The 21,179-nt window shown below is 40.5% G+C and overlaps 1 protein-coding gene across 2 annotated transcripts in view; it reads right to left on the minus strand.

Annotated features, from left to right (window-relative positions):
- The window catches only part of LOC149153535 (autophagy-related protein 13b-like), an 84,725-nt gene extending 67,789 nt beyond the window's left edge, over window positions 1-16,936 (minus strand). The window contains exons 1-2 of one of the 2 annotated variants that reach the window (XM_089441238.1): window positions 16,561-16,936; window positions 15,063-16,236 (exon numbers count right to left, since the gene is read on the minus strand). In XM_089441238.1, the coding sequence (XP_089297364.1) occupies window positions 15,063-16,139 (1,077 nt within the window). In that variant the 5' untranslated portion in view covers window positions 16,140-16,236; window positions 16,561-16,936. Of the gene's footprint in view, window positions 1-15,062; window positions 16,475-16,560 lie in introns of those variants that run through there. The other variant, XM_089441239.1, reaches the window with a different exon arrangement.
- Window positions 16,937-21,179: the final 4,243 nt, after the last annotated feature.

The following is a 21,179-nucleotide window of genomic DNA, read 5'->3' on the forward strand; positions in this document are numbered from 1 at the left end:
TAGATTTTCTCGACTTATCTCGAGAGCCAAACACGGTTTCATGTGAGGCTTACCTACGGATACAAGCAAGCAAAAAAAGCAAAAAGAAAAAAGTAGAAGTAAAGTGAAAGCAAAACAAGTAAGCAATGCAAGCAAGCAATCAAACCAAACCAAATAAGCAATGCAAGCAAGCAATCAAACCAAACCAAGTAAGCAAGCAAAGTAAACATGCAAACCAAGAAGCAAAGCAAAGCAAGAAAGCAACACTACTACTCCTACGCTAAACAATGCATGGGCCTACTCACGTGAAGTGATATTTCCAATGCAGCCACCGGTGCATTGGCTAGCCCATGTTGGTGAAGGCATGGTAAACAAGAAAGATATACATGTAAACCAGTGAACAAGAAAGATTTAACAATGAAGACCAACACACTCTGAGTTTAAACGCGTCCATAGAAAAGAAAAGAGTGAAAGCGCAAGACAAGCATTCTGTGAACTTAACATGGTGTTGTGACACACTGCGTGCAGATGATAAGCATGCGTACTCTTTTGACTATGACAGACAAGAAAACATGAGAAAGAGAGACAACTTACGCTTTGCAAGTGTGCTTGCTGTGTATGATTCCTCCAGTGCATAAGCGATGGGATCATGTGATTTCGGTGGAGGAAGTGAAATCTATGTTGGATTGATCTTTAGTGCATACAGATGAGTGATGAGGAGCCTTGGGTGTTTCACAAATTTTCTGATCGGAAGTGGAACTAACCTCAAGACAACAAGGGCCTGACATAACCATCAGCTCAGGCTGAAGTGCCTCAACAGCCTGCGGGGTTTCCACTTCGTCAATAGATAGATCATCAGAGACCAGTGGCTTAGAAATATTAACAACGAGTGAATCAACATCGTGATCAAATGAAGAAGTATATAGATCACGACAACCATGATCAGAAAATTCGGGATGTTCGTCGGCATCCTCATGATTTGATGAATCATGCATAGGGGTAGCTGAGAAGCAAGAATGTTCACCCTCTGCGTTTCCGAAAATAGTAGATGAACTGTCGAGTGGATTTTCAATGAAAGATTTGTCATCTCCGCTATCAAATGATGAACTGACATCGGGTGTGTTCTGTGAATGATTGGAAGTAGATGCATCCGTGGATGGATTTACACAAAGAAAATCAGAGGTAACAAAATCACCAAAGATGTCAGGAAAAAGCGGAGGAGGCGCGGACAGAAGGAGGTCATCCTTCACCGCAGGTTCATGCTTAGATTCCCAGTCATACTCATCGTAAATGACAACGCAGGTTGGTTATGCAACATCAACTCCGTCGATAGCTTGATCCTCGTTCACAACAAGTGTGGAGTCTGGAACAGAAGAACACAAGACAGTACAATCTGGAGGATCAACAGAACACGGGGACGGAGGTTGAGGTAACAAGTGCATATGACAACCCATGGGCTTCCCAACCAAATCTGCGCAGAAATTGAGAGTAGTGAGGGTGGGAGGATGTGACAGTTGAACAAACTTATGTGCATGCTCTCCCACATCACTTTGCGGGGGTGGAGTTGTTTGATGAGGGGAAGGCGAACAGTCACTTGTGATAGCGACTGTGTCCGCTTAAGATTGCGTAGCTCCATCACCGAAGTATGCTGAGGCGGGGTTTGAGCTTTTTCTTCACTTTTGGACAGAGTGATTTGATACAGACATACTCATATCTTTCAATAAGATATTGGAACTTCATCTGACTTTTCAGAGCTTCAAAAGAGAGTTGACAGAAGCGCCCCCAAAATTCCTCTAGAGATTCATGTGGGGCCTTCCGTTGTTGTAACATTTTCTTATCAAGTGCTTCAGGATCAAAATGGTGAAAAACAGATTCTATTAGATCACTGAACTGCTTGAATGAGTGCACGGAGTTATGAGGCAGTATGCTACACCATAACAATGGGTAGTCGCGAAGTGTGTGTGCGAGCAGCATACAGACCTCTGTTTCATTAAAACCTTCCACGTTCTCCATGAGTGCATGGAAGTCATCTAAGTGCTCAAGCCAGGCCACTTCGCCTTCACCATCATACGTGATTTCTAACAAGTCATCCCAAAACTCCCTCTCGACGTCAAAGATATGTCTGTTGGACAAACATTTCGGAGGGTGGACTATAACAAATTCAATGATAGATGTACGAAGATTCAAAACAGATTGAGAGGGCTCATCTTGTCATCTAGCCCTCCTTCTAGCGCCAGAAATGTTGACGGTGTTGGACCCGCCAACATTCAGGGGATCTCCCCAGTATGAAGTCCCAACTAGACCTCAAACCGTTTAGTGTAGGAGTCTCATCCGGTATGATGGCCCAGTTGCCATTATCTTAAAGATATTCCTTAGCTCTTGCCTGTCAGAAAATGAGAGTGGTTTACTTAGTCTTCAAACAACGAGGTTCGTGTGCCTGGTGAGTGCTTAGTGTAACTTGTGTCTAAGTTCTTTCACTGCACAAGTAGAGGGTGAGAGAGAGTCTCAAGTTGAAAGGGAATAGTCCCAACTCTGTTATAGATACAGAACATAGCAGGACATGCGCAGCTTCCGGCGAAGTTGTCCACACGAATGTGGCAGTCACAAACACAAAGTGAACATATAGCATGTACAACACCCAGCAGAATAGTCCACGAGTGCGACGGTCGTTATAACAAGTTTATGAGAATGAATCTGTCGAGTTTCCGGTGGAATAATCCACATAGGAGAGACAACATTAACAACTAATACAACACATTTCCAACAGCATATGTACTAAAACAACCGAAATAGTTCAACTGTCTTAATACAGGTTAAAGCAACATGCATTACAAGCGTCCAAAGAATAGTCTTACAAACGAATACAATACATGTGTGAAAACGTGTTGGCCTGTTAACAGGTTTCTGAATTAAGAGAAAGTTTCAAGACACATTCGTACACCATTACATCACTAACCCCAATTGCAGGGCGTTGGAGCCACTGCTCGCTCCTCAAAGAAAAGACTACAGACTCTCAAGGCTATGTGGGAGGAGACAAGGTGAAAAGTCCTTTGCATGTATAAATGAGGGGTATATATAGCCAAGTGTAAAACTAACCCTTGTGACTCTTCGACTTCCCTCATCACTGTTCGACTTACATGACTCTCTGATTTTCATGACTCTTTAACTTCATCCATGGGTCTCTTGGACTTCCACGTTACATTACATTGATTACACAAGTATGACCCAAAATAGTGATGTGGCCAAGGCGACTCATGACACAACTTGACATGACACTGCTAGTATGCACATGTTGGTTGTGTTGTTTGTGTCGAGCTGTTGTGTTGTTGAGTGATGAGTGTGCCCGTGGTGTACCATAAATTCACCTCCGCATGGAAAAGTGCGCAGAGTCTTCAATGTTCTTGGTGTTTGCTTGATAGTTCATGCATGCGCATGTGTCTCCTTCGCTTGCTACTTGGTATGCTTCGTGTGTTCGTCCAACCGCGAGCAAGTCTTCTAGCATGCACTCCTTGTTCATCCTGTTTGTCGTCGTGCCATGTCTCATCCATGTACCTATTTCTACAATCACTCATGACAAGACGACATCAAATCCAAAAATCCCCTAGTCTACCATGATGCATTGTCTTTCGTTTCCGGGTGCAGGTGACCGAGAGAGAGGACAAGGCTCTGAAACAACGCAGAGCACATGTCAGGCCGAGATGCGAGGCTCCGGGACACTATCGGCAAAAACTGCGCAGAGATCACTGAGACGCTGGGTTGAGCAGTCCAGGAAAGCAGTGACATCTGCGGGATCTGGCTCAGCTAGGAGGCAGAACTGCACAATTTTTCGGGGAAGGCAGTGTGGGTAGCAGGAGGCAATGGAAATGAAAACTGCACAGATTTTCAAAGGAGGTCGGGATCAGGATGTGGGAGCTTGCTGGCCAGAACTACGCAGATCTGGGAGGCAGTCATGTAGGACATGTCTGCGTAGTTTTCGGGTTGAGCGGGGTGTCGGGAAGCAGGTGGACTGTCCATGAAAACTGTGCAATTTTCAGGAGGAGTAGCAAGCAGGCCAGCAGAGGGACTAACTAACAGAACTACACAATTTCCAGAGACAGTGCAGTGACAGGCAGCGAGTGTCTATCCCTCTTGTCTGCGCAATTTCTTCAGGCTGTGCAAGCAGGTAAGCTAGAAGCTTCTGCGCAATTTTTGGGAATGCAACCCTGGGTCACTGCCCAAGTCAAATTCTTCAGTTAACCAGCGGGAGGCTTGATGGACAGGCTTGCGGGAAGCGTAGACTGAGATAACATCTTGGGTAACCTCTACGTTGTTCTGGGTGACAGTCAGCTGGGTTGATTCCAGAATTGCGCAGTGCAGACTGCCTGGAGGGCAACCTCAAGCTCTGCGTAGTTCTGGGCAACAGTTCTTGGTCACTAAGGGCTGAGACTGTGCAGTGTAGCTTAGTGGAGGTCCGGTTGATGGAGGGTGGTCCGGTCGATAGACTTTTGGAAAAAATGGCTAAGTGTGTGAGCGAGTGAACTCGTGTATACATGACCTTGCAAACACACACTCAACATGACTCGACGACAAGACACCCCAAACCACAAGACAACATATGCTCAGTGTGACTGACTACGGGACTGTCTAATGGTGAAAATGACAAGTGCGACACTTCGGATAGACCTTTGGACGACTGTGACGACACTTGCGCAACAGTGCTTAAACATCGTGTGTGAGTGCGAAAGAATTTTACATAGTGAACACAACTCATACACAAACCTTCAACATCACCAGAACAAGGTCGCAAGTATGACATAGCAATCAACATGTTGAAGATGACAGTTGGTCAAACAAGCAAAAAGGAAGCAAAACATGTAGAAGAAACACATGAAATGACTTTTTGGTGTTTGCACACAAGCATGTTACTGAAGACATGATGATATGAAAATGACAAGTAGTCTTGCAAATTCAACTAAGAGATGTACTTCGAAAGGTTTTCTTTACTTGCCATACTTACCCTTAAGATGATCATGCATCCGACGGAGTTTGCATGTTGTCCTGAACTTTACCATCACTTAGTCTCTTGGTCCTTCTCCTCAACTCCTTGGGGGTGATCTTAGCATGTCACCTTTCCCTGTAGTCACTGAGAGATATATCAGCACAGTTTCAGCGGGCAGTGACTGTTGCCAGGACGAAGTCGTGGGAGGCCCAACTGTGCAATTTCTGAATATACAACACATACCTTAGAGAAGAACTCAAATATCTCTATAGAGCCACAAGAACTAAAGGGACAGTACAACGAGGGTTGGAAGGTTGTTTTGGGCATCGTTGAGGAGGTCAAGGTGCAGCCTTGAGGGTCGTAGCCCTATTCTTGAAGGCCGAATGCAGGGATGTGTGTTTGAGGGCTTGTTGGAGGGTGGACACTCCTCCTAAGAGGCTGCCATAGACCTAGTTAAGGTCCTGTAGGGTGCCAAGATGTTTTAGGGAGACAGGCCTATGAGTTGGGCTTGAAACTTCCCTAAAGGAGCAGCATGGAGGGCAACATTCCATTGGAGGACAATAGCAGCCAATAGGAGCAATTATGTGTCAGTTTGATGGGCTATTAGGGACTTTGGCTAGTGCCCTAACTAGTCCCAAAATTCCAGCAAGTTCAGAACAACAATGTTGGTGTGTGTTGGGTCACAGTTTGTTGACCAGTTTGGATCAGAATATTGCAACCTGTGGAAGCCATGTATTGGAGTTGACTTGGGTGGCGAGAAGACTTCTATTAGGAGTAGATTTCGTAGTGAAGGATTGGGCACCATTCGTCTGGTGGAGGGCAACGTGTTGATAGCCCAAAGTAGCCCTAGACGAGCTATCTTGAAGTGACGAAGAGGAGCTGAAGATTGGGTGAAGCTTGGTGCTGAAGTGCAGTACCTTGATGGACAAAGGTGACTGCTAGCCTGGCAGATTGGAGCTCGGGAATTAGGCCTACCCAGAGAGCAGATTGGATCAACCCGTGTACATGCTACAGAAGTGACGTGCAGCAGTGTTAGGTGGCAGCCCTCCTGGAGTTTCGATGTGTTGTGGCCTTGATGGACTAAGGCACAACTAGTGAGCAGTATGGAAGCGAAGGACCGACTGGACAAGATACGACATAGAAGTTGCAGCGATGTTTGTCATTGTATCTTGTATACCATAGAATGTTGTACTATTCATATTTGGTTTAATATAACAAAGATTAGGGTTATACATTATTGTACAATTTTGTTAAAAATTGTTTATACTTGTGCATATGTGATTTACTGCTTTATATTATCCGTTGTACAAAGTAGTTCTAGTTGAGATTCTTGGTTTGGTAGCTTCAGAGATTTTAAGATTCTTACCTAGACCCAAGATCGTGGAAATTCAACATGGTATCGGAGTGTGTCTGAGCTACTTTGGAAGTACGTAAATCAGAGTTGTGTGCAGCGAAGTAAAACGTGATGTGGAAGGAAATGTAACTAGACTAGGTCTTCATAAATGTAATTTTGATATTTGTATTTATTCAAGAAAAGAGAAATTATTTTTGTAATATTTGTCAATGAGTTTCTTGCTCATTGAAAATAGGTCAAGCACATTTTTTTGCTTCTTGAAAGTCAAAGTCAAAATGTAATTATGATTAGACCCTTTGAGGGCATGTTACATCAAGTAAGTCAATGTACAAGGTCATGGGAACACCTCCAAGATAAGTCAAATCCGCTCCTAGCATCAATGAAGTCTCCAAGCAGCAAAACAATGGATAAAAGATGAATTTTTAGTGTAACTATCATGTCGGCCTAAAGGACAGTCAAGTCAACCTAAAGAGGAGGGACATACCTCTATTTATAGAGGTTGTCCATTCCTCATACAACGTACAACCAAGCTTTGAAATCTGCAAGCAGAAGAGAACGAAGTAAGACAAAGACAAGCCAAGGAAAAGGGTTACAAGGACAGCATGATAAGGAGATAGAACAACGAGGGTAAGAAGATAGTTTCCAGGTGAGCTACAGCCACACAAGCGAGGTTCAGGAAGGCTTGCCTGCGCCCATAGCAGCAGGAAAATAAAGATCATTATATATCACTGTTTTGGGTGCAAACTAGGCCTACAAGGCCTCTCTCTCCAGCGAGGAAAAAGAGGATTGTTTTAGGGTTCTGTCCACACGTACAACAAAGAAAGCTTTGCGGATTTGACAACAATTGTAGATAGCAACAAGAGGAGTCTCATTTGGATGTGCATCTAGGTCTACAAGGTATACAAAGAAAGGAAAAGAAGGTTATCTCTATAACAAAGCAAAGAAGCCCTAATGTTCTAGGGTTTCCTAACTCAGACAAGCAGCAAAAGAAGGACGAAGTGCTAAGGAGCAAAAGTGTCGGAAGACAGAGGATCATGTGCCAGAAATTATAGCGCAGAAAGAGGAAGGATTTGACTTATGCTTGGAGGATATCCTAGTCAAGGGTCTAGGGTTTGGCAATTGTTCAAATAAGAAGCTTCAATAAGAGAAAACTTACAAAGGGTTTTCCTCTCAAGAGTGGAGAGGTTTTGTCCTTGGCAAAGAGCCAAACTTTGTGTTCTTGTTATTTTGTTTTGGTAGTAGTTTGACGAAGTACACACATATGCACTGATAAGCAGAAGAAGAGGCATAAGCTAACAAGAAAAGTAAAAAGACTCCACAAATTGTTATCAAGTAACGAAGAATCATCACAACACTAATTTGCCCTAGATTCTTCAACACGTGAGAGGGAGTTGGTCACATTGTAAGTGAAGGGCTGACTACAATGTCGAAGTTGCAGGTAGGTCTCCGATATGAGGATAGGTTGGAGGGGTTATCCAACTACAGTCCTTGGAAAGAAAGGATCAAGTTGGTATTGCAGGTCAACAAGATCTGGGAGTTCATCGAGAAAGAGATCAAGAAGCCAACCGACCCTAAGGAGCTGGAAATATTTGAAGATTTGAATGCGAAGGCGAGATTGATCATCCTAGATGGTGTGAAGAATGCTCTAATACCTCATTTGTCCGAGAAGAACAATGCACATGAGATGTGGATGGCTCTTCAGAATTTGTTCCAGAATAAGAATGAGAACTGGGTACTGGTATTGGAGGATAAGTTGAAGTACAGCAAGATGATAAAGGGTGAAAGCGTGACCTCGTATCTGACAAGATTGTCTCGGGTCAAAGATGAGCTTGCTTCCATCGGTGTGACTATCTCAGATGGAAATATGGTAAGGATTGCCTTGAAAGGGTTCACCGAGGAATGGAAGCCCTTCATCAAAGGGATTGTTGCTAGGGAGAAGCTGCCAGACTGGGATAGGTTGTGGGATGACTTCATTCAAGAAGAATTGTGAGACGAGGATCTTCATCCGATGATGTGGCACTTGCAGCGCGAATGAAGGGTAAGCAGGACTGAGTAAAATCAAGTGTTTCAACTGTGGCGAGATGGGTCATTTTTTGTCGAGATGTCCGATGAAGAAGAAGGGAGATGACGAGAAGAAGAAAGGAAAGCAGGTCATCAGTGTTGCCACTTCAACTGAGATAGATGATCTCACCAGGAGATTGGAAGAGGAGGACTTTGCTATGATTTCTCATTTCTCGCAGGGTACTATCAATAAGGATGGATGGTACGTGGACAATGGTGTGACAAAGCATATGACAGGGCCACAGGAGGTTTTTGAGACTCTAGCTGAATGGGACTCGAAGTTGCACATGGTGTTGGGCGACAAGAGTGAGAAGGAGATCCGAGGATCGGGTGTTGTGCCATTCAAGATGGAGACAAGACAAGTGATGCGGGTCCAGATGTATTGTTTGTACCAGGACTTAGATATAGCATGATTTCCGTCTCGATGATCGAGAGGAAGGGGTTTGAGGTCTTGTTCTAGGATGGGAAGGTAAGACTCAGGTCTAGAGGCTCTAGCTCCGCTAGTATCGTACTTGGAGTTAGAGAGCATGGTCTATATAGGCTGACGAGCAATCCCATGGATCATGAGAAGCAGGTGCAGGCAAGCTTCAGAGGAGCAGGTACAAGTTCCCGAGAAGAAGGTCCAGATTCCAGAGACTCAGAGGGAGTCAAGTTCGAGAGGGAGCTTGCAGGTGCAGAGGGAGACTTTGCAGTCCAAGAAGAGCGCGTGGTCAGTGGGGAGCAAGGGTGCTCCAACAACTGCCAAGAAGGAATCATGGAGAGAGAAGAAGACGTTATAGGAAAAGAAGAAGAAGCAAGGTGCTTCCAGCAGTGACAATGACACTTCCGAGAAAGACGTAGTTCACAGAACAGGGATTGTTGCAATTGTGACCGCCAAGAGTTTGGCGAGTGTTGCGAGTAGTGATGATGAATTACTTCCTATTCTTGGAAGTACCTCCCTCGCTAAGAGTAAGTGTTTATTTGTGTAGATTGAGAGGTACTCCAAGCCCTAGGGTTTAGGGTTTGGAGGGCAAAGCACCACAAGGGTCACTTGTGGGCTTGGAACCCAGGGTAGGGGTTTTGTACCCATCGGGATTTGGGCCAAAACCATGAAGAATTTGAGCATGAGAAAATTTGAGGTGATAGAGCTTGGCCTGCCGATTCCAACGCTCCAAAGATCACTCAAATCGAAGCTCTAGAAACGAAGATATGAATTTTTTAAGTTGACAGTTAATGTTTGGACAGTCAAAGTCATGTAGGCTTGAGGAATTCGTCCCATAGACATGTCTCTTCATCAATTCCTGGAGACCTTCATTTAGTGTATAAATCGAAGGTGGAAAGGAGGCATTTGAGCAATCCATTTGTGCAACACATACCTTAGATAAGAACTTGGATATCTTTGTGGAGTCGCAGCAACTAAAGGAACAATACAACAAGGGTTGAAAGTTTGTTTTGGGCATTGTTGAGGAGGCCAAGGTGCAGTCTTGAGGGTCGTAGCCCTATTCTTGAAGGTTGAATGCAGGTAGGTGTGTTTGAGGGCTTCCTAGAGGTTGGACAGACCTCCTAAGAGGCTCCACATACCTAGTTAAGGTCCTGTAAGGTACCGTAGATGTTTTAGGGAGAGAAGCCTAAGATTGGGCTTGAAACCTCCCTAAAGGAGCAGCGTACAGGGCAGCATTCCATTGGAGGATAGCTGTAGCCAATAGGAGCAATTCTTGGCTAGTTTGATGGGTTGTTAGGGACTGTGGTTAGTGCCCTAACCAATCCCAAAATTCCAGCATTGCAGCAAGTTCAAAACAGTAGTGTTGGTGTGTGTTGGGTCACAGTCTGTTGACCAATTTGGATCAGAATATTGCATCCTGTGGAAGCCATGTACTGGAGTTGACTTGGGTGGCGAGAAGACTTCAATTAGGAGCAAATTTCGTAGTGAAGGATTGGGCATCATTGGTCTGGTGGAGGGAAGCATGTTGATAGCCCAAAGTAGCCCTAGACGAGCTAGCTTGAAGTGACGAAGAGGAGCTGAAGATTGGGTGAATTTTGGTGCCAAAGTGCAGTACCTTGATGGACAAAGGTGACTACTATCCTGGCAGATTGGAGCTCGGGAATTAGGCCTACCCAGAGAGCAGATTGGATCAGCCCGTGTACATGCTACATAAGTGGCGTGCAACAGTGTTAGGTGGAAGCCCTCCTGGAGTCTCGATGTGTTGTGGCCTTGATGGACTAAGGCACAACTAGTGAGCAGTACGGAAGCGAAGGACCGGCGGGACAAGATACGACATAGAAGTTGCAGTGACGCTTGTCATTGTATCTTGTATACCATAGACTGTTGTATTATTCAAATTTGGTTTAATATAACGAAGATTGGGGTTTTACATTATTGTAAAATTTTGTTAAAAATTGTGCATAACTTGTGCATATGTGATTTACTGCTTTATATTTTTCGTTATGCAAAGTAGTTCTAGTTGAGATTCTTGGTTTGGTAGCGTCAGAGATTTTAAGATTCTAACCTAGAACCAAGATCGTGGAAATTCAACAGTACATCCATCAAATGGCAAGTGGTATGTGAAATAATGATGGAATGGAGTGGGGCAATAGGGGAAGACTCCAAGCCAAATGCCGCAGTACAAGGGTAGCTAAAATAAGGGAATCCCACACTTGGGTATATGAATGTAGGAGGGAGAAATCATGGTACATGAGTTACCCCGGCCATTGTTTTTCCACCCATCTTCATATGCCATTTTCCTTTTATAGATTTTCTTTTTGTAATTGCTCAGAGCTTGGGGGGATGAGAGCATGATATGTAAGATATGTTAGTTTATGTAGCATCAGATGTGTTCTAGCCACAAAATTTGGTGGAGAGGCTAGAATACATGAGATCTCCAAAACCCAGAAATTGTTTCTAGAAATTCCACCTAGAAATTACTTAATTAAATTATTAACCAATTTTTTTAATATTTCCGAAGTCTAAACTCGGGAAAAGTGGTTAATTAATCAAAGTTAATTAAGTCAAGGTGAGAATTCTCTAGAAACTCACATGGATCGATCCGTAAATGATTTCAGCCATTGATTAAGATTTAATCTTGGTTGTTGGAGTCCCAATAGGAAGATATTAGAGGGGATCGATGTGGTGATGGAGAATACACCAGAAGTTCGATTTCCTTGGCAAATCGATTTCCAGGAGCAATTGCAATAGTTGTCAAAGAGCCATAGATCAAAGAAGAGATAGTGAGGGGCAGGCACAGTGAGGCTGGAGGAAGTTTTCTAGATCCAGTGATTGCATTTGCAGAGACGCAGAAGTACCACAGTGAGGCTGATACAGGGGCTGCACAGAAGCCTCTAGAGGGCAATTCGATTTAGCTGGAGAGAAGTCGAGTTTCAGTTCCAGAGGTCAGGAAAGGGTTCCAGAAGGCCAGAGAGACAATTTCTCAGCCAATGGCAGACAGGACGGCTACAAGAGCAGCTAATTTAGGCTAAGCAACACAGATACTGTGCTAGGATGACGTAGGCCAGCGCAAACGCTGTTTGGACGGCTCACTTGGAGCTGCAGTCAAAGCTCGGATTTTCCTGTGGGGTGAGGAAAATTCCTCACTAGAATTTTTCTAGTATTTTTCTTTGTAGGATTGCCAGCTTTGGCATCCAGATTATTGTACTTAGAATTTCTCACTGCTTCATAATAATAAAAACCCTTAGCTGCTGCACCGGTTTTCCCAAGTTGGGTTTTTCCAAGGACTTTTGTCCAAAAATAATAGTGCCATTTTTTATTGTGTGTAGATGTTAGAATTTTCTCAGTTTCCATCGCTATTATTTCCATGGTATTTTATTTGTGAAGGTTGCAGTGTGATTAATTTGATATTTGTCGTAGCAAATAAATTGTTAAATTAATTAACAATTAGAAGAATTAATTCTAGTTGCTGCAATAGGATTTTAGTTTTGGAATTTTCACATGGTATCAGAGCGTGAGTGATCAACCAAGAAGCTCAGAAGCAGACAAGGGAATTTCGTTGTTCAGTGGGAACAACAGGCTGAAATTCCTAGAGGCTGCACAGTCCATTGACAGGCAGGCCGAATCGCTGGGGCAGAAATTCGTTTTTCAGTTGCAAGGTTGCAGGGAAAGTCGAGTTGCCTAGGATAGTGATTCCAAAAGTCAGAGGGAGCAACAACAACTCAGATTTTCGCGAAACAAATTTCTAGTTGGACATAGAGGGTTTTGCAGCAGCAAGATCAGCGTCGGTTGGAAGAGAAAAGCGCACATAGAGGGAAAATTTCTCTCAGGGGATCTCGAGTTTTAGAGATCTAATTTTTCCAATTGCATAGGCAGAACCAGTAGGTAGGAATGCGCATTCCAGAAGGGAGTGCAAGTAGCAGAAGTGGAGCCACAGGAAAGAGAGGAAATTCATGTTCGTATTCTCCAAATATTTGAGTTTCGCAATTTTTGCAGCGTTGCAGAGATGGTCGTAAGAGATAGATGGCGAAACCTTGGGATCCAGGCAGTGTAGTTGCAGTTTTGGAATTCCGCACAAGCTCTAGGGATTTGGATGGGCATAAATTAGTGCTTTGCTTGCCGCTCAGTGCACTGGTTCTTCAGTTCGTTTCTAGCCTCAACCCACCGAACGTTTGGAGTCAGGGTGCTCAGCTCCTCTTGGCAGTCTCGGTTCAAGGGTTTGCGCAATTCTACAGATGGAAATTTCGTCCATGAAAGGGTAAACCTCCCTATTCTACTCTAAGTCCTGAGTTCACCCACTTAGTAGTTGCCATTCTCCAAATTTGTTGTGTCACCTCCTTCTCTGTGGAATTTTCCGAGCATCAGAACGTTTGTGACTTCTCCGACTCTCGCTGCTTTATCTTGTGCATCTGTGGTTGGTTCTTTGACTCAATTATGGAGTTTGGATTCTGGGGCCGTCAACACCAACGCTCCAGGAGAGTGGCTCGGAAGCTTGGTAAGCGCAGTGCCCCTGCAAGTAATCTCTTCAGCGCTGAAGCCATGGCTCCCTCATGTGAACAATACTGCAAAGAACTTGCAGAATTAAGAGCTGATGTTTATGACCTCCAAGTTCTGCTTCATCAGCAGAGCCTCGCTGATAATTCCACCTTGGACACCATAGAGAGCCAGCGGCAAAAGATTTCTCAGCTTGAGGATGAAGTGGAGGCCCTCCGGAACATTGTGGTGGATCTCCAGTTGCAGGTTGCCAAGGTTGACAGTCCACCAACTAAGCTTTGCAGGAATATAGACCTGAATCAGCTGGCTTCACCCACTGATTAACCAGTCTAGATGTTTGGTTTTCAATGTATCTTTCTTCTGCATCAGTTTTGTCGTCTATATAGTACTAGAGGAATAAGGGTACTGTCATATAGTATAATTTTTTACTCTGCTTGGACTGGCTTCGAAAGCTCTCTCATGGCCACTGTGATGGCTGGGAATCACTCTGCAATGTAATTCACCTGGGTTCTTGCCACAACCGGGTGCGGATTTAATCTAAACAGTACTCATTCTTGTTTAAAAAAAAAAACAGAGGGGTTGATGATAATCACAGAACGCATAAATCAAAAATGGCAGGCAGACTGCAGCTCAACAGATACTGCTCATCAACCCCCAATATAGCATTGCTCTGACCTCAAACGTATTAGTTATAACTGAATTTTCAATGTTCATTGACATCAGGGTATCTACTATATCAGCTTCAACAACATTTAAGTTTTATGAATCTGGTGAGCTCAAAATTAGAGCATTTGTTGAATCATGAATTGCCGCAACCCCATTGAGGATGTGAAACAGGTAAAAAATTAAACAGACAGCCAAAACATTTTGCTGTTGTTGTTGTGGGAAGGAGAAGCTGTAGGCAATCTGGAAATCACATTGCCTCGCCTGGATGCAGGACCAATTCCCTTTCATCTCCTGTATTCCAATAAATGAAGGTTTATGCCCATGCAGCCTTGTAGTAATTAATTCAATGTCTATGTAGTAGGGAGTCACAGCACTTAAAAACATCACTGAATAGGCTTTAAAATCACTGGCAAATGCCACCTTAAACAGCTTGAGACTACCATGGTTTTTCACTTTTGAATTCGCAACCCATTCAACGTTCATGGCAGCAGACCTATTTTCAGATTTTGGAGAGGTTTCATGTTAGCTGAACAAAGAAAAGTTTCATATTCAAAAATCTTTCAGGAGCTTTCACTTCTTGTATGTCAGCAAAGTTCACTGGCAATTTGGATTTGCTAAAGTACATAACATATTAACTAAATATTTAATTAAACTAATCCCAAATTTAACAAATCCAAACGTCAACTAATCTTTATGTAAGTTTTATTTTATCATACTAATAGACAGAGACCATATTCATTGTCAAACAATTTGAACTGTGTTTTGTATGGAAACATTGTTGTTTTGAAATTTGCAACTAGTACAACTACCAAAGAAACAGTCAATATTGCCTTCGGAAAGTTACAGGGGTCAAACATATTATGTTAAAAACTAAATTGAACAAATTTAGGTAGAGATCAGTGTCAATATAGAAGGGGCTAACAAATTTTCAAATAGACAGCAGTGTCAACATAGAAGGGACTAAAAGGGATTAACAGTCTTCATAAACTGCTTAATACAAACGGAGGGGGAAAAGAATTCCTAAATGCAATCCAAAGATATAACAATCCTATTTTGCCTCTTACAGCTGCACTAATAAATAATAAGAAGCAGAAAAAAGGTGCGCTTACCTGTCTCGCAGCTTTAAAGTGTGCCTCGGTTGAGAATTCGATCCCTCCAGATGATCCTCTACAAGAGAGGGACCTTCTTAAGGCTCCATGAAATAGGGACTTCTGTAAGGCTCCTTGTGGATATGAATATCTATCGCTTGTAGTGATACATTTTTGGCAGTTCAACTTTTTCTCTTTGCAGCTGTCATGGGGAATTGCAGGCAGGACACTTCCATCTAGAGGAAGATAACCACCAAAATTCAGCATCAGATTTGTGCTGCTCTGATCAGATAACTTCTTGAATCGATCAGTGGTTGGGCTTCCTATGTAATTTGGCATGATTCTTGGTAACCTTATTTCCGATGGAATTTTCATTTCAGAAGCCACAATTGAACGGAAGTCCACTGATAAACATATCTTGCCAAAAGGAGCCTCAATTGGAGTAAATTTGTAAGACTTCATTTTCATACTCTCTCCATGCAAAAGGGGTCGAGGTAATGGCAAAAATCTATAGGAAAGAGCAAACAGTTTACCATATGACGAACAACTGGCCAGCTGGAAAAGACGATATGCCGGTAAAACTCTTGACATACAGAACAAGGACCGCAACAGTATCATAATACTTTTGTATACCACTGGCACTTCCTCTGTGCCCGATGTGTGACTTCCTACATTTTTCCCATCATCTTGATCTAAATACTGTAGAATCCATCTTTCAATAACACTTTTACAATCTTCTTGTCGTGGGGTTATACTCCACAGCTTGTCTATCTTACCAAGCTTAAAGTCTAACTGATCAACCGCTTGGTGTTGTTTAGACTGCACAAGAAGGACATCCAAAACAATTGACCTGAACCCAATCATATTAGAAACCTCCAAAGCACCGACAGCTGCAGGACAGTCCCCCAATGCAAGATTGAACCGACGGTCCCGTGGTCCTCCTCTAGAAGAAGAAGAAGGCAGAGACAAAGACTTTGCAGATGATTCTCCTTTACCAGGTATCCTCGATTGCAGGATAATTTGAATGCCTTTCATGAAAAAATCATTAATAATCTGATCATTCATGGATTGCATCTCCTTCTGTGTGGGTGTTCCCATACTGTGTACTCAACAAAAACCCAAAACCACAGGAGTATGTATGAAATGCTCAGGCAAACATTGTACACAATTCAAACTTCTGAACCTTGCTTCAAATCTGTTAGTCATAAACGATATATGGATATCAAACCCACTTCAGAAAACAAATTTGGGTGACAAAATAAATAATTGGGTATTCAAAGAAACACAGTTGGGTCTTGAAATCGATTACTCTCCCTTTAAAACGAGAACGATTCATTTGACAAATCTATATTTTGTGCTCAGCAAACTTAAAATGTCTACTATTTCTCAGAGGTTTATAATACCCTGTTTTGGAAATAAATAATAAAATCATTGCTTGCGGACCAAGTCTGCAGGGACCAAACAGCTGTAAATTGAAGTGCAATGTTGAAACAAAAAGGAAAACATAAAGTACACTTACGAGGAAGTTACACACAGTACTTGGAATCAAATTTTTTCTGTTCCACGGCTCCTTCTGAGCGACTTCAACTTTAGAGCTTTCGTCCTGCCTTCCACTTTTTTTCTTCCTTTTGCTTTTCCTTTTCCTTTACACTGAGAATGAGAATGGTGAGTAGCAGATATAATCTGTAGAGTGGAAGTCATGTTCCATCGAAAATCTCTCATGTGACATAGAGCAGGTTGCTCTGTATCTGTTCAGCAGTTCTATTAACTGGCGATGAGAGACAGGAAAATACATAGGTGCACAACAGAATAAGAATTTGCAGCATGATGACGTCTAGACAGCAGTCCATTGCCATCTTCGCTGCTTCACTTGAGTCGCTGTTTACATGCACGGCATATGTATCTTTCCGTGGCAAGTCGTTACCTATTTTATAATTTATAAAATTGAAAAAAAAAAAAAATATATATATATATAATTAAAATATTATAAAAGAAAATTTTTAACTTATATGTTTAAGTTGATTTTGACATGCACTGCAGATATATTTACAGAGGGTGGTTCTTATATCTAAAACTAGTGTGAAAAATAAATTAGTTCAACAAAGTTTACCTAAATCCTTGGAAGTGAAAAATTAACTTACAATATTCGGACGCAGGCTTATCGATTTTTTTCCTGAATTTACCATGTGATATAAATCATATTAAGTGACATGAAATAAATTATAAAAACACATTGCTGGTCAAAAAGGTTGGGAATGGATTTGTGAAAAGTTGGCAATGGATTCCTTATTATGTGATGGTTAATAGTTTAAAACTTTATTGGTAGTCTTACTCTGTAGCTTTCTATTTAATCCTAACAAAAGAGGATTGGATAAAATGCATTTGGAGGTACTTTTTCAATATGAATTATTTTGAATATAAATGTAGATATGAGTTATTTTTAATATATATTATATTATATTATATTATATCATAGGTCAAAGATATTTTATAAAATTTTGTTTTGGTGTTGAGTTAAAGGCATTCTATGATGTATATGATAAAAGTTATGTAATTATGTAAAAAAATTTAGTAAAATAATATAAATGTAATTGTCAAATAAGCTAGGTCAATGTTGCTATTAATATTATTAATATACGTGTTATTAATATTATTAATATATGTGTTGTTGAGTTAACTTTCATGTGTGAGGTAAGAATAATATAATTATTTAAATAATGTAAGAGTGAATGCATAAATAAATATATATCATATATAAGTATTAAGTCAAAGATATTTTATAAAATTTTGTATATGTGTTAGAGTTAACTTTCATGTGTGTGAGGTAAAAATAATATAATTATTTAAATAATGTAGGAGTGAACGCATAAATAAATGTATGTCATATATAAGTATTAAGTCAAAGATATTTTATAAAATTTTGTACATGTGTTGAGTTAACTTTCATGTGTGTGAGGTAAAAATAATATAATTATTTAAATAATGTAAGAGTGAAAGTATAAATAAATATATATCATATATAAGTATTAAATCAAAGATATTTTATAAAATTTTGTTTTGGTGCGAGCTAAAAGCATTTTATAGTGTGAATCTCGTGTATTTATGATAAAGTTATGTGATTATGTAAATTTTTAGTGAAGCAATATGAATACAATTGTCAAGTAGGTTATATCAATATTATATGCTTTGTTGAGCTAATTCTCATGTGTGTGGTAAGAATAATATATATATATATATATAAATAATATAAAAGTGAACATAAATGATTATAATTAAAATAGAAGGGGATATGACAATAGGCATATCAGAATGAAAGATAGTGGGTGGGGCACATGGAATGCATATAATTCGTTTTCATGATATAAATATAGGTGGTTTGTATGGATAAACATGAAAAAAAATCACCCTTGTACTTTACATATAGCTTAACTTTTGGTATAAATAGTCAACTTTTGCATTATGTAAAAGTTTTGATTCCTCACTTTCATTTCGGAGACTATGCATTTTCTTTATGGAGACCTCCTCGTCTTCTTGTTGCTTCAATCAAAAAGGGAACTTGGTGAGTACTATTGTGAGTCAAATGCATTGTTAAAGAAGGATTATGTGATATATTAAGGTTGCAACTGTGAAATCCCTAATTGAGAGGGTCCACTTCTAATAGCACACCTTACTTTGTTATGGTTTGCATCCTTCTATGGAGAGGTATAAGTACTAGTGATGGCTATATAGAGTAAGTTACATTGTATTTTAACGATAATTTGACTCATGGGATAGGTTGGTAGAATAGGGTCTCTTGCCTAGTATGAAGCATGGTAAGGAATACTTGTATTAGCATGTAGGCTAGCAATTTATCATCTGACTTGTCACGACATGTCTTGTGGATGTTTGGGTTGTTGTTCTCTCTTGTTCTTGGAACATAGAATAGCATTTTTTTTTTCTTTAGCTACTAGGAGTTGTAAGATCAAACCTATGAGTGAGCATGTGTGAGACAAGCACCATTGTTTTCTCAGTTCAAATGCTTGGTTCAAGGGTGGTAATAACGCATTTACCTAAGATTGGTATGGTATAGCTAACTACAACATTTTTATTAGGTATTAGACTCTATGCACATAATTTATTTTGTACGTATGCTCATGATTTGGGATAAAGTTATGGTTATGGGCCTTTATAGTAGCATATTTAATATTTGTAAAAGGACGCCCTTACATAAGGGCTTTCTCATTTTTATTAAACACTCAAGATTTATGTCAGAGTCTCTTTTAGTATAAAAAGGGTTTCCCCCTAAAAAATTTTAACAATACAATTAATTAACTTATTGAAGAAGTATTATTTTGTTGATCAAGTTTATAGCACAATTCACCCTTAGGTGTTTGGCTCTTATTTCTATTATTCTTAGTTTTATACTTTTTTCAAATCAATAGCTACAATAATAGTTCCATCTTGGGCACATAAACATTGCAAGTTGGTTTAAAGCTTCATTCATTTATATGTGTCTTATGTGGTATTAAACAAAAAAGAACAAACCCAAATCCTACGATGTAGCTAAAGCAAAGTTGGTTAAAAGCTTCATGAATTAGCAAAAGAAATTAGGTAATTGGTATGTGATTTTCCCTAGGAAAATGAACCATGGAAATTATTACAACAAAATCTAGCACTTAGTGCAAAGCCTCACTAGGTGACCTCGATAATGAGCAATAATGGGAGTGTCGCCATTGTCACCTTAGCAACTACTCCCCCCATTTTAGTGTAGGATGGATATCCAACACAAGGGAGACTTCTTTACTAGATCTTATGGTTCAAATGGCCAAGTCATCATCCTAGTGTAAAGCCTCACTAGATGACCTAGACAATGAGAAACGATGGGAGTGTCATCACTATCACCTAGCGAGGCTTTGCACTAGGGTGCTAAATTTTGGTGTAATAGACACTAAATCAAATACCTCATCCCATAACCTTGGAAGCTATAAGAAGGAAGAGGAGGAGGAAAACCCTCTGAGAATAAGAGGTGAATGGAAGTCTCATACACCAACTTTCAACCTTTAGTAGAAGATCCTATAATACAACTTTGGAGGTGAAGTGGAAGTGAAATGACAGGTAAGAAAATTTAATTTAGAATTCATGGTGCAACACATGCACACGTAGAAGATAAGTTAAAAGTAGCATATAGTGTTTGGATGGGGCAACCCATGCTTGGGGAAAGTGACGGGTTGTTAAAATCCTTATGGGACTATTACATCTAAAGTCAAATTCCAACATTGATATCCATATTTGAATAAAAAATTGATTCTAACATCAATTTTTAATGAAATTTCTCATTTTTGGGGGGCTTGATAAACATTGCTTAATAGACAACCACTTTGGGGCATTGATTAATCAATTTAATGGCATTGATTAACTGACATCCAATTGGGCCTAGTCAAATTTAACAAGGTCAAAATTGATTTTAGTGGGATAATTGTTGGAGATGTGTTATATTCTTTGCATGTCCATTGTGCTAGGTGAAACTTGAATAACTCCAATAGTGAGAGATGGCATCAAGTGGGGTGTTACACCCAATAATAATAAAGAAAATAAAGATGTGACTCTAATTAAGTTGGTTTTCTCAATTAATGGTTTCCAGGGTAAATCATTATACATTGTATGTGTGTCATTGTTGTTATTTCTATTTTGCTTAAGGATTTGTATGCCTTGCTTCACTAGCAAATGTTTAAAACTTACAATTTGTATAAGAGTGATGTTATTAGCATCAGGGGACACATTTGTTGCCAATATTTAGCTCATTCTTAATAGAGCAAGTTTTTCTTAGGTCTATGATAAACCTAGTTTTAGTGGAAGATTTATGGTAGTGAACCTTGTGTTGGAGAGAATAGAGAGCACTTCTAGGATCAAGATTGACAAATTTAATAGTCAAATATTTGAGCTATAAAAGTTTGAGATAGAATATCTTCTTGTAGATAAAGAATTATGGGTTGTTATGGATCCAAGAACAAAACTTATTGATATGTCGAAAGAAGACAAAGAGAACTTGGAAATAAAAGAAAGAAGTATGATTCAACTTTGCCACTGAGATTCAATGTTGTTGGTTGTCTCTAGAGAAGATAGTAAAAGAAGTTATGGGATAAGATGGGGAATTTGTAT

This window comes from Pinus tabuliformis, chromosome 9 (assembly GCF_031772625.1).
Source record: "Pinus tabuliformis cultivar Carrire ecotype Pingquan chromosome 9, CPIR1, whole genome shotgun sequence".
Classification (NCBI taxonomy): Eukaryota; Viridiplantae; Streptophyta; class Pinopsida; order Pinales; family Pinaceae; genus Pinus; species Pinus tabuliformis.